Source organism: Dreissena polymorpha, chromosome 3, assembly GCF_020536995.1.
Source record: "Dreissena polymorpha isolate Duluth1 chromosome 3, UMN_Dpol_1.0, whole genome shotgun sequence".
NCBI classification, from domain to species: Eukaryota; Metazoa; Mollusca; class Bivalvia; order Myida; family Dreissenidae; genus Dreissena; species Dreissena polymorpha.
The window spans coordinates 84,287,420-84,301,830 of record NC_068357.1 but is presented as its reverse complement, the minus strand read 5'-3'; the positions used below and the strand labels follow the sequence as shown (position 1 = coordinate 84,301,830).

General features: G+C 33.6%; 1 protein-coding gene across 4 annotated transcripts in view; it reads left to right on the top strand.

Annotated features, from left to right (window-relative positions):
* The first annotated feature begins 213 nt into the window (after window positions 1–213).
* LOC127875051 (uncharacterized) overlaps window positions 214–14,411 on the top strand; it is a 66,652-nt gene continuing 52,454 nt past the window's right edge. The window contains exon 1 of one of the 4 annotated variants that reach the window (XM_052419865.1): window positions 214–897. Coding sequence is in view for 1 of the 4 variants with exons in the window: in XM_052419862.1 (XP_052275822.1) it covers window positions 7,601–7,657 (57 nt within the window). In the remaining 3 variants the exon portion in view is untranslated. Of the gene's footprint in view, window positions 898–7,585; window positions 7,658–9,357; window positions 10,035–13,366; window positions 13,768–14,411 lie in introns of those variants that run through there. The other 3 variants (XM_052419862.1, XM_052419863.1, XM_052419864.1) reach the window with 3 other exon arrangements.

The following is a 14,411-nucleotide window of genomic DNA, read 5'->3' as shown; positions in this document are numbered from 1 at the left end:
CGTGCGTGAATCGAGTTGAAATCGAATGTAACAATTATTAGGCTTATATAAGGCGGTTCAACAATTCTTGATACAATACCGTTTAATAAACGACTTTAATTAAGTGGACGTATGACAAGTGCGTTACGTGTCAAAACAATGTCAAATCAAAGAGATTTGGGGGAAAGTAATATCGCGATTGAGGCAGATAATTGTAAGCGAACAAGGATGAACGCTTCGTTTAAAAATAATTGTAATTGTAGGCTGTAATAAATGTCAATTCTAAAAGAACCTTAATTATACTGTATAATAATATGGTCACACGGATAAGTGAATTTTTGTTCATTAAGTGAACCAACAAAGTGTTTGACATTTGTATGAATTTTGGGGGTATTTATTGTTTAGTAACCGAGAGTTTTCTTAAGAATTCAGATCGGAAATACTATCGTTTTAATTCGGGATTATAACGGAGGAGACTCTGATAAACGAAACCAATACGCGAAAGAAAAAAATGTGTACTGAAATATATTCACGCAAACGGATCCTTGAATCAAAGTGAAAGAGAAAAAAAATACAGATACATGTTTCGTGCAATTTTATGAACGACGATACGCTTATAATCAATTAACAATGAGATTAAGGTAATTTTTCATGCAAAATATTAACAACAAATGCACAGCGTCACATAGCGAAAAACCCAGCACTGACCATACCTTGTTTATTATTTCGCAGTAGTATTGAGTAGTGTTATTAAATGTTGTCTTAAGTTATGCAAACGGTATGAACCCTCGAATTTTTTACAATGATTTTCATTAGCAAAATATAAAACGGGCGAAAACAGCAAGATTAAATATTCATTATACGTTTGCTGAAATACTGAACGCCGTTGAAAAAAGAGTTGAGACCCAAAATAATAAGGTAAGTAAAGAGTTTTATTGTGACTACCTGTATAATGTGTGCTGTTCAATTCACATAAGTGCAGTTTGAACATTTGGCCAATTATTTCTACGCAGCTGGGTACCATAATCAGTATTTTTTAATATCATGAATGTTTTATTTCATAATCATCTTTATAGCACACATAATCTTAGTTTACCTATATTAGAAGTCAACTGTAACGATGGCGCTAAAGATAATATCGCGAAAATATGCTTATTATTATGCATTAAAAAGAAATGTGTTTGAAATAATCACCGATTTGAAATACATATTAGCCGGATGCTGAAAACCAGTGCGGCGTGTAAACAAAGTTCAGCAGTTCGTTGGGTATTTGTTAAAACATTCAAAGATCTAAACGTCTGTATCAATTCAAGTTAATGCATTAACGCCCCTTCTGTAAAGTGGTTTGGCTTATATCGTTTCTCCTTATGCAATTTGTGAGAGCATATCTTTATTTTTCATTGTGAAGCGTTTTTTGATACAAAATTGCAAGGTTCGCATCAGGAAAGATGAATTAATTCATACATATTGATTTCATTAAAAACAAACATAAATTCGGCATCTGTTAACAAAGATATGTATACAAACCTCTGGTTTGCATGGTTGAAGTGATTTTTCGAAAGCATTCATTACTTAAAACGGGCCTTTGCACGTTTTGGTAAATTGACAAAATAAAAAAACATCAGAGTATACTGACAGAGTGGTCTTAACGACAGACCTTTACCACAGGGTCAGTGGTTCGAGCCCAGTTGATGGTTACTTTTTTATTCTTTCTTTAATTTTATTCTTGTTTTAACTGGAGATTTTTAGATCCAAGTTTACATTTATCAATATTAAGCATTTAATGCCAAACTTTAATACGTGCAACACCTGTGATAAGGCCCTTTAATGAATAGGTTGAAAATTTAGTTCAATTTCTTTGTGTAAGTATAGAGTACTGTTTAAAGCGTTGTGTAAGTAAAGAGTACTGTTTTAAAGCGCTGTGTAAGTATAGAGTACTGTTTAAAAGCGCTGTGTAAGTATAGAGTACTGTTTAAAGCGTTGTGTAAGTATAGAGTACTGTTTTAACGCGTTGTGTAAGTATAGAGTACTGTTTAAAGCGCTGTGTAAGTATAGAGTACTGTTTAAAGCGTTGTGTAAGTATAGAGTACTGTTTAAAGCGTTGTTTAAGTATAGAGTACTGTTTAAAGCGTTGTGTAAGTATAGAGTACTGTTTAAAGCGCTGGTGTAAGTATAGAGTACTGTTTAAAGCGTTGTGTAAGTATATAGTACTGTTTAAAGCGCTGTGTTAGTATAGAGTACTGTTTTAAAGCCGTATTCATCAAGCCATCGTCAAATGTAAACGTTCGTTCTAGCTATAAAATATGCGCTAACAACATTTTACTGTAACGAATAAAAACGCACATCCTATTAAGCAATAATTAAGGAAGATAAAGATCTAAATTCCAATGATCTTAAACTGAAAGCTGAAATTTGAAAAACGAAAAAGCGTGTGTGATTTTTGCTTTGTGTTAAATCATATTTATGAGATATTTCGCAGTTATGTAAAAATATACAATCCAAAAAGTCAACATAGACAAATGTTTGACAATGATTTCTACGCTTTTTATAAAAACTATATCATGATTGAATTGTCATATAAATGTGATAATGATATTAAAATACAGCTTTCTCGATATTTAAGTAAGTCATTCAAAATACACTTTTGCCAAACATCACAGTTCTACATATTAAATGTGTACAGGTTTTCAGCCTCGTTCCGACAAAACGGGGCTTAATGCATAGGTGTTAAGTGTTGTCACAAACTATCATGTGCAGTCGGTACATGCATTTGTGTTGATTCAATCATTTATACCTGGTAACGTAACTTAAGGTAAAACTCAACAAGTCAATATCGTTAGCATTTCGTTCTGTATATATATAAATACGGTAGATCTCAGCCATTTTGGATTGCGTATAAAATTGGGCAGATTTTTGAGAGAAAGATAAGCTAACGAAATAGAGTAAACATTTCAAATCATATTTTTTTTAGAGTTTATCCATTCCATCTTATGATAAAGCAATACTAACACGGTATGTTTATTATACTTGTATGACGGTATTATTTCTTTCTTTTGGAGCTACTTGCATATATTATGAAAATTGTCTATGTTCCAATCTGTGAAGGTGCCCATAAACCTCAGCTGGTAAACATAAACCCAGTGAAATCTCAGCTGGCAAACATAACCCAGTGAAACCTCAGCTGGCAAACATAAACACAGTGAAAACCTCAGCTGGTAAACATAAACACAGTGAAACCTCAGCTAGCATACATAAACACAGTCAAACCTCAGCTGACAAACGTAAACACAGTGAAACCTCAGCTGGTAAATATAAACACAGTGAAACCTCAGGTGGTAAACGTACCGTAATTACTCTATGTTTTCGTAAAACTCATTATTTTTGTTCGTGTCCGAAAACTTAGATACAAAAAATATTCACAAAATACAAGTGTCCAAATACTTGGAGTCTAAAATTGAAGTGTCTGAAAATAGCGTCAATTGTATCAACGACTACCGTAAATAGCACGCGCTTGTAAAATACCATGCCGTAAAGTATAAGTTTCAGTTATATATATGTTTACTCTGCATTTAATTTTTTAAATGCTTAATTTATTTGACAGAAATTTACTACAAGGTTGAACTTTGACCAACGAGTTCAAAAATGAGCATCTGATGTACCGATACTCGCTAGTATGAACCTGTAATTAACGGAATAAAAAAAGCAAACTATGAATTCTTTGTTTGTTCATTTCCGATAGTTGTTGTCTAACACCTTCCATTGTTCGTAACTTGCAATATGGTGCATCACACTTTGAAGCGTTTTGTATTTGTCACAGTTATTTTACTGAGAAGGGGTAGTACCATTGCGGTAGATAATTGAACTATTAATTGGCACTACCCTTGGTAATTGTCATAACGCTTATGCTATCGTTGTTTAATACCGGTTTACAAGGTTATTTATCCAATAACGCAAATGTAATGGTCCGTTGCCCCCAGGCATGCACCTCCCATGTTTAATGATGTTAATCTGGTTGTAAAACCCCAGGATCGAAGTGTCAGTAGATATCGAAAACAGGGCCGAAATTTGGTTGAAATAGCGCTATAATATATACTGTCCGAAAACTTAGAGACACTAATTATGGACGAAAACTCGTGTGTCCGAAAATTAAGAGTCACGAAAAATAATTATTTTTGCATAAAAAGGGGTGTCCGAAAACTTAGAGTGTCCGAAAACATAGAGTAATTACGGTAAACACAGTGAGACCTCACCTGGTAAACGTATACAAAGTGAACTCAACTGGCAACGTAACACGTGAGATACTCACTGGCAAACGTAAACACAGTGAAACCTCAAGCTGTAAACGTAAACACAGTGAAACTCAGCTGGTAAAACGTAAACACACAGTGAAACCTCAGCTGATAAAAACAGTAAACACAGTTGAAAACCTCAGCTGATAACAACACAGTAAAACTCACTAAGAAACATAAACCGAAACCTCGAACTGGTAAACATAAACATCAGTGAAACCTCAGCTGGTAAACATAAACGCAGTGAAACTTGCTGACAAACATAACCAACAGTCAAACCTCACTGGTAAACACAAACGCAGTGAAGATCTCAGACTGGTAAACATAAACCAGTGAAACCTCAGCTGGGTAACATAAAACACATTGAAAACCTCAGCTGGTAAACATAAACACAGTGAAAAACCTAGCTGGGTAAACATAAACACAGTGTAAACCTTCAGCTTGCCCTAGCAGGAGAGAACCCGTATTAGAGAGTCCTGGTCCTTGATTTAATAACGAGCTTCGTTCATATGCTGCAATATAATTAAAAAAAGGTTTATTCCCGCCTGAACTCTAACCATTGAAGTTTGATTATAAAGAAGCGTCCCAACATATATGTGCCAATTAATGTTGTTAGCATTTTATCTGTATATAAGCATGCTGTTACAAAATACAATGGACAAAAACAGAAGCACTCCGAATTATTCAATCGTTTCGCATCTGTAACGCTTTATAATGTTATACATGTCGATGGTCCGTCAAAAGTGTTGTTTTGCTACCTGATGTACAGTGTTATTTTTGATTCAATATGTTACAAAATATTGAACAATTGTAATGTGAAGTATCTGTGAAGAAATCCTTTAAAATCGGTCGTTCTATATTGAGTCATTTCAAATTAATTATGTTCTGTTTGTATGTATGTATAGAAAGCGTTATCATGTCGCACAGACCAATTGCTCATTTAATTCAAAACGCGCACAGTAATCAAACAATGCACGCGACCAAAGTTTTCTTTAACGGAACACTACAACACAAATTTGGAAGTTAAAAAATGACGACGATCTAATTTCATCTAAATGCAAATGAACTTGACACTCATCATACATTAAAAGCAAAACGGTGTTTTATTGCTAAGTGTAAAATAAAGTTTCACAAGAGATAATTTTTGTAAACTCGGATATGTTACCAGCACTGTTGAACTAACTACACAGGTTTGCTGTAAACTAATCACATGCTCAACTTCCATAGTTTCCTTTATATTTTTATTGCATTAAATATACTAAATATGCTTAAGAAAATTGAATATAGACAATTTATTGCATTCACGACGAATTCCTATGAAATTTTTATGACATCTGAAATGCTGTTAATATATTACAACCCGAACGGATATCAAGCAAATGTGACTTTACGACACTGTTGAAATAGATCAAGGTTTTGCGACTTTATTTCTATCAGAATAACGATTGTTCGAGAAGCCAGCCGCCTGTAAAAGAGTCGGAATTAGATGATCAGCGTTTACCTAGACGGCTGCATAACTTTAACATATTGCTAAGCTGGCTGCATAAATTGAACATATTGCTAAGCTTGGCTGCATAAATTGAACATATTGCTAAGCTGGCTGCATAAATTGAACATATTGCTAAGCTGGCTGCATAACTTTAACATATTGCTAAGCTGGCTGCATAACTTGAACATATTGCTAAGCTGGCTGCATAACTTTAACATATTGCTAAGCTGGCTGCATAAATTGAACATATTTTACAGCTTACTTATTTTAATTCCCTGCACTGGTATTTATATTACTTTATTCGAATTCACGAAAGTATGATTTAAGTAGTGTAAATTTGGATCTGAAATTTCAATTTATTAATTATCTGATTTTGTGTTTGCATTGTTTGCTATTTTTGCTATAACGCATACAACACGTGCCAGTATTCACGACGTATCAAATACATGTAGATATGAGCCGTGCTCTTTCAAAAAGAGGTTTAATTAATGTGCGTAAAGTGTCGTCACATGTAAGTCTGTGCAGCCAGCCCAGGCTAATCAGGGACCACACTTTCCGCCAACTGGTGTTTTGCTAAGATGAGGCTTTCTTTAAACGAAAAATATAATAAAAGCGGAAAGTGTCGCCCCTTATTAGCCTGTGCGAACAGCACGGGCTAATCTGGGGCGACACTTTACGCATATGCATTGATCCCCCTATTCACAGAGAACGGCTCATAGCGATCAATCTTCAGTCACATCTCGAAATACATTTACATTCCAGTCATTTAAACATTCTGTATGATTAACCAGTTGTCGTCGCGAGTACCTGTGTACATTAGAAGCAAAGTATGTTTGTTTAATTGCAAGGACATTCAAATTTACTTATCAGATTAAACGCCCGGTGAGTGAACCGCTGTCTTGGAGATGTCGTGTTTAATGAACTATTCCATCAACTTCCGTAGCATGTACGTTTGTGTAAATATCTTATTATCTCTCAAACTACAAGGCAATATATTGAAATACGTGCGTAATGCATTTTCATTCAACTAACATCGCCTGAACCACTCTAGCACGTTTTCCCGTAAGTTTGTCGGTTTGTTTGGGGTTAATAAGAAAGTTACCAAACTCAACTATTCCCATGTATTTAAGTTTTTTTCTATTTACTAAGCAGGGACGACACAGTCCGCTTTTATGATATTTTTCGTTTGAAAAAGTCTCTTTTAGCAAAATTCTGGTTTGGGCAGAAAGTGTCGTCCCTGATTATGCTGTGTGGACTGCACAGGCTACTCAGGGACGACACTTTACAAACATGCATTAAACTCCCCCCCCCAGGGACGACACTTTACAAAACTGCATTAAACCCCCCCCCCCAGGGACGACACTTTACAAAACTGCATTAAACCCCCCCCAGGGACGACACTTTACAAACATGCATTAAACCCCTTGCTTAATGCTTGGCACAGAGTACGGCTCATATGTAAGTAAATGCAAAACTGGTTGCAAACACTTTTATTGTGTCTAAGTAGATGTTAATTTTAACGGATCTCTAATAATACATATAAAACCACTTAAATGGACGTCAGAGGAGTAAGCTTTGGTTTTATTAACCTAATTTGATGTCATGAAATGTTTGATTTTATTTAATACATTTCCGTATACGCTCTACTTTCTAATGTATGCTAATCTGTTTAAATAACTACGTAAAAGAAGAGGGACCGAAATGCTAATGAACCACTTTTAGGTATTTAATATAACATGATTTTTATTCGTTGTCTTCGTTGAATTGAATACTAGTAGAGTGTGTGCGCTTTCCGAACAGAACTGTGAATTCTTAGTTCGACGGTCTGGATTTTTGTCTAGAAATGTGGAATGTAATTAAAAGGAGAATTAAAACTAAAGGAAATATAAATATCACAGAGGTGAGAATAATTGTTAGATTGTTTCAATGTTATCAAGTACGATCGCAGCAGTTCACAGTTTTGCAAATACGGTTTCAAGTATATAGGAGTACAGGGTATATAGGATATAGGATAAGATATAGAGTATATAGGATTGGAGATTATCATGCTTTATCCATAAGATTTCTATTCAATGTATTTATCTCTTCTTAAAGACTCATTTAACCCATTTATGCCTAGCGTCCTGAAAAAAGGACATTGCAAACAGCGTAGACCCAGATCAGACGCCGCATGATGCGGCGTCTCATCTAGGTCTGCGCTGTTTGCTTAAAAGAAATTTCTTTATGAAATATTCTAAATATAGAAATAAATATGCTTGACATCCCTAATTTTGGAAATAAATTGATCCAATTTAGAAGGATGGGAGAGTCCACTGGGCATAAATGGGTTAATATGATGTTGTTGAAGGCGAAAAAGAAGTGGTAAGGTCGCCGTAGTGTAATGGATATGGTGTCCGCCTAGCGACCGGGAGGTCATAGGTTCTATCCCGACCGTAAGAGCTTTTTTAAGATCTTCCACAAAGACACCAAGCACTGGTTCTATGCCCAGGAAACGGACCCGAGAGCGTTTCAATAAGCTCGAGGCTTTCGATGTAATCGAGCTGAATAATAGGTTTAAACCAAAAAGTGTCGCAAAATAAGACACCCATATTGAAGATATCATTTTAGATTATATTTATTTATGTGTTTATTTTCTATTTATCACAATATCTGCTGCGATATACCATGAACATTTATTAAATATGCTTTTTAAAGAATGGCGTTTTAATAAAACCGATTGATGCCTGTATAAATCACTTTATATTATATATGCTCACAGTTTATTTTATAATGGATCAGTTTTTATGTCTTATTTTTCACAGTTTAATGTTGAGAAAATTGGCACTCACAGATCAATGTATGAAAATAATTCGCAATGTATGAAAATAATCGGGATTACTGGTTCGCTTTTGAAATTTGATATTAAGGAAACAAGAACAACATATTTTAAGAATTTAAGAATACTATCACGAAATGAGCGTCAAATAGATTTTGAAAACATTGATGTTCTTGGGTCTAAATGTATATTGATACATGTGCGCCAAGTGTCGTCCCATATAAGAATGAGCAGTCCACACAGACTCTTTCGGCCAAGACTTCATTTTCATTTGGCAGGGACTTCATTAAAACACAAACAAAATCCATAATACTGGAAAGTTAATATCTGCAGACAGAACATGTTAATCTGAGACGACAATTTACGTACACGCATTAAGGAGGAAAGGGTCGCCGCTAGGTAACGCTTTTTAACCCGTAATACGACTTGAAACGAGTCAAACAAATTATTGCTTTTTATTAAAATGATGAAAAGATTAAATTGATAAGCATGTTGAGGATGATAAAGATAGTGTGCTTATTATGAAGGTGATAGTTATGACAATAATTATAATATTCATATTATGGCGTTAACATATAAAACCATCTAAGGCGTTTTGACTTTATGGAATGTAATTATAAACGAAAGATCACTACAATACAGCACAATATAAACATGCAATTCTCAGCGCCTGCCTTATTTGACTTTCGCTTGTTTAAATTCGCTCTATACACATTTACAAGCAATCGAAATCGAACGAAATAGAACGTTTCATTATTTAAAAATTCGATTTGAATTGAGCTAACCTGTCTTTAATTCAGTCGGAAGCGAATGTAACATAAGGAAAGCCTATTAGATGGCAGTTCAACGAGGGCCGAAACAATTGCGAAATTTTATAACTTAAACTTAGTCGATTATTGCAAAGTAAATTAAGTGTCAAAACAATTTTTAATAACGTTTAATAAAGTTATACAATAATGAAGAGGTTTTGGAACATTATACTCGCGATTGAGCTAGGTGATTGAATACCGCATAAGGAATGAACACGCAGTTGGATGATACAATTAAATGCAGGCTAAGATATTATTTCGGATTTGATTGACAGAAAACATGGACATTGTCTTTGAGCTTAAAACTTCGGGATTTTAAACTTGTATGTGTTAATGTGATTATGTTTGTCTTTCCTTTAAGAAAGTGGGAATTCGTTTGCATTGCGCCGGTGTTCATTAACAAGCTCACAAAAAACGATCGTAATTATGTATCTTAACAACCGCTGCACAGCAAAACTAATGACTTTTAAAAAGTGCTATTGGGCAGAGTTGTTAAATACTTTCAATTAAATGTGTATTAGATATGGGAATCTTCTGATCAAATAAAAATACATGGTTTGACTGTCGACTTTTTCGTCAAGAAAACAACCAATAACATGTATTTTTTATTTAATACTAACGTGAACTGGAGTTAAGACAATATACATAAATAGGTAAGTTCCTTTTATTGTTACTATATGTATACTGCTAGGTCCAAGCACATGCGTACTCGAACGATCTATAATATAATTCGAAAACTAGCATAACGTTAAAGAACTTACAAACAGATGTGCCTTTTATTTTAATACTTTTTCATGAAAAGCTTGTTTAAGCGCTTGATAAACCATTTTTAGTCAACACGGCTTTAGAAAACGAACGTACAACGAGTGTTCAAAATATCATCAAAAAGATGTGCGAAGATAACATCTTACATCTTTTTAATGTGATGTCATGGGCTGTAGCCTCATTTCTTTCATTGTTTAGCGCATTGCCTGACATTTAGATTTTCAAGAATAGGATTATTAAATTTAAGCATTTTAAGTTTCAATGTCGTAATATTCATTTTTCAGGTTCCGGCTATATCAAAGATCGAAAGAAAAAAATAGTAACGATGGAAAGTTTAGCTGACAACAAATAACGATCAATGACGAATATGTTATATAATAACTGACATAGACTTTTCACTTTGGGTGGTGCTTTAAACTTACATAGTCTTATAAAACGCGATCCGTGTGTTTAGACGAATATCAAGTTAATTTAGCATAAAATTGCCATAAATGTCAAGTCTTTTTTTCCTTACTAAAATGAATACGATCCGGTTGAAATTAAGTTCAATTTTTTTTTGTTTGCATAGTTTAATTTTGCATGTCGCACAGACGTGAAAAATAACCATAAATGTGTTCTTACAAATGTCTCATTCACGAAAAACACTATGAAGGATTTAAAACAGCAGTTGAAAATTTGGATGCAAATAAACTTGACACTAAAAGCATGAATTTAAAAACAAAAACGGTGTTTTATTGCTAAGTGTAAAATTGCTTCCAGTTTTACGAGATATACATTTTTGCCAGCAAGGAGATTTTACATGTTTGGAAATGGTTTAACGTTTAAGAAGTTACACATAACAATAAAATGTTTTTTGGTTTTCAATACAAACATTTTGTACAAGACTTGCTGTAAAATATTTACAAGTTCAGTTACTCAATATGAAAACTTAATATGCTTGGAGCTTTTAAATTCATGTAAACTAAGAATTTTTATTTAATGTGAATGACATCTGAAGTGTTATTGAATGTACATGTATTAATAAAGAACACGTATAAATAAAGCATATGCGACCAGATGGCACTGTTGAAATACATTCAGGATTTTTGCGATGTGATTTCTTCATATAGTAAGATAGTTCGACCAGTCTTAAACATATTTTGCTTAAACGTTTTTTTTATGCAACTGCTTTTTCTTTATTAATTTTTTTTGATTGTTATTCACGCAAAAAAAGATAAATTCCATTATTTATATCTGGATCATAAGGTCTGTTTTTCATTTAAATACATATTTACGTGCTTTGTGTTGTTTTCGTTTAACAATTTGTTACACTGTTTCATTATAGGGTTTGGAATTGATATCTACGTCCCTATTGGTAATTTGACAACGGTGCCCCAATTGATGACATGTGTACTTTTAAATAAATAAATGACTTGCACTAAGGTGTCTCGTTAGTTTGCATATAGCACGATATTTCACATTTAACTAAATAAAGTTGCCATAATATCAGCCATATTTTAATTAATTAATTTTCACGTTCAATAACGGCAGTACGTATAAAATGGTCGGGAATAGAAAGAAATACTATAATAGAGTAGATGCTATGCAGCATTAAAAATTCCGAACAAGGGCAGTGTAAATCCGAGGTCGCAAACGGAAGTTAACGCAGTATTTTAATTTGCTTGGGACGATGTCTGACTATTTCTTAGTCTATATCTATATTCAAATAATTCATATTTGTTATTTACTAAATTTCTTTTTTTGTTACCGATCGTCGTCACCAGCATTTACATACATTGTATGCAAACAGTGTTTACTGAACGGTAAGGAAGGACAAATTTACTTATCAGATTAAACGCCGGATGATTGAGTAGCTTTCTTGGTAATCGTGTGTGTAATTAACTATTTCATCGACGCCGGTAGTTCGATGTTCGTTTGTGTAAACATCTCATTATAACTACAAGGTGATATGTTTGCACACGTGCGCACTTCATTTGTATTCATCTATCGTCGCCTGAATTACACTTTACTAATGCCATGTTTTGGCATTTCATATTAAACATCACCCTACCGTTTTGTCCTGTAAGTCTGTCGGTCTGTCGCGTTGTTAATGAATCCCGAAACATGAATCGGAATCACCCTTTAACATTATTATATTAAAGAATTTCGAAATAACCCGATACAATTTTGACTTCCAAGAAACAGCGTATTGCATGCATGAAACACACGACTCCCATCAAGGTCAAGGTCATACGTCGAGGTTTAACTTCAAACAATAGCACCTTAGTATCAAAGCATGCTTCGTCTACGGCCTTGCATACGCATGCATAAGGCGCTTTCGAAAAAGCTTTGCACATATGTAACACTTTGTTCTAACGGTAACAATACAGCGATATTGTGTTGTTTTTTTGCTTCTCAACAAAATGCTTTCCGACATGAATTGAAGGATTTCAAAACACATGTTACAAATATTTTCCTTATTTTAGTCGGTTTCTATGTGTTATGATTACACCAGTTTTTGTAAAAGAAGGCTTTCTTCACTCTAATTTAACTGCATTGAAAGGATTGCGGAATACAATTTCACTAAAATTTTACGCTGTGTTTCGCGCAAGAACTGCATAGCTACCTGTTAAATATCAACAGGCACATTGGGTATTTTGGGGATCTTTATCATCTCCGGTGGTAACGGTAGTACATTCAAATTATATGAACGGTGATGAAGTATCTTATAAATATTTTTTAAACGCAGGCAGCTTTCAATTAACATGTACCGCGAATTCGTTATAATGGTATAAATATATAAAAACATCTTAAGCGTATATATATTTCGACTTTTTGGAATATAAATAACACAAGATCCTCACAATATACCAGCACAATATAACCAGGTAATTCTAAGCGCCTACCTTATTTAACTTTCGCTTGTGAATACACATTTACAAGCAATCGAAATAGAACGCAATAGAACGTTTTATTATTTAAAAATTCGATTTGAATTGAGCTACCATGTCTTTAATTCAGTCGGAAGCGATTGTAACATTATGAAAGCCTATTAGACGGAAGTTCAGCAAGGGCCGAACAATTGCGAAATTTTAAGAACAATAACTTGGTCGGGTATTGCTTAGTACATCAAGTGTCAAAGCATTTTTAATAACGTTTAATAAAGTTATACAATAATGTAGAGATTTCGGAACATTATACTCGCGATTGAGCTAGGTGATTGAATACCGCATAAGGAATGAACACGTAGTTGGATGATTCAATTAAATGCAGGCTAAGATATTATTTCAGATTTGAATGACAGAAAAACATAGACATTGTCTTTGAGCTTAAAACATTGGGATTGTAAACGTGTATGTCGTTTATATCTTAACAACCACTGAACAGCAAAACAAAGCCAATCTGATGACTTTCAAAAAGTGTATGTGAATAGAGTTGTTAAATATTTTCTACTAATTGTGCATAAGATATAGGAATCTTCTGATCAAACTTGAGTGGAATCTAGGAAATATGCTAACATGGCTGAAGTTTGAATACAAATGCATGGTTTGACTGTAGACTTTTTCGTCAGGAAAACAACATAAAAAATGTTCATGTTTTTGCATACTGACGTGAACTGGAGTTAACAATGTACATAAATAGGTAAGTTCCTTTTATTGGTAATGTATTTATGCTGCTACTTCCAATCACATGCATACTCGAACGATCCATACTATAATTCTAAAAATAGCTTCATGTTCAAGAATTTACAAACAGATGTTCGTTTTATTTTAATATATTTTTCTTTAAAATCTAATATAAAAAAGCACTTGATACATTTTATATTCAACAAAGCTTTAAAAACGAACGTGTACATCGTGTGTTAAAAACATCATCGAAAACATGTGCGAAAAAAATCTTAAATCGTTTTATTGTGGTGTCATAGGCTTGAGCCTCGTTTCTTTTCTTCTTCAGCACATCGCCTGTTGTTTAGATTTTCAAGAATAAGATGATTTAATTTAATCATTTTTTAGTTTCAATATCGTACTAATCATTTTTCAGGGTCCGGTTATATCAAAGATCTAAAGAAAAAATAGTAAAGAGGAAATTTTAGCTGACAACAAATAAATATCAATGACTAATTTTATATAATTACTGGCATAAACTATTCACTTTGGTTGGTGCTTAAGATTCATATAGTTTAAAGAGGCGACGTAACGGTAACTTAAATTGGTTGTACAATGTCTTACAAAACGCGATCCGTGTGTTTATACTAATATCAAGTTAATTTAGCATGCAAACATTTC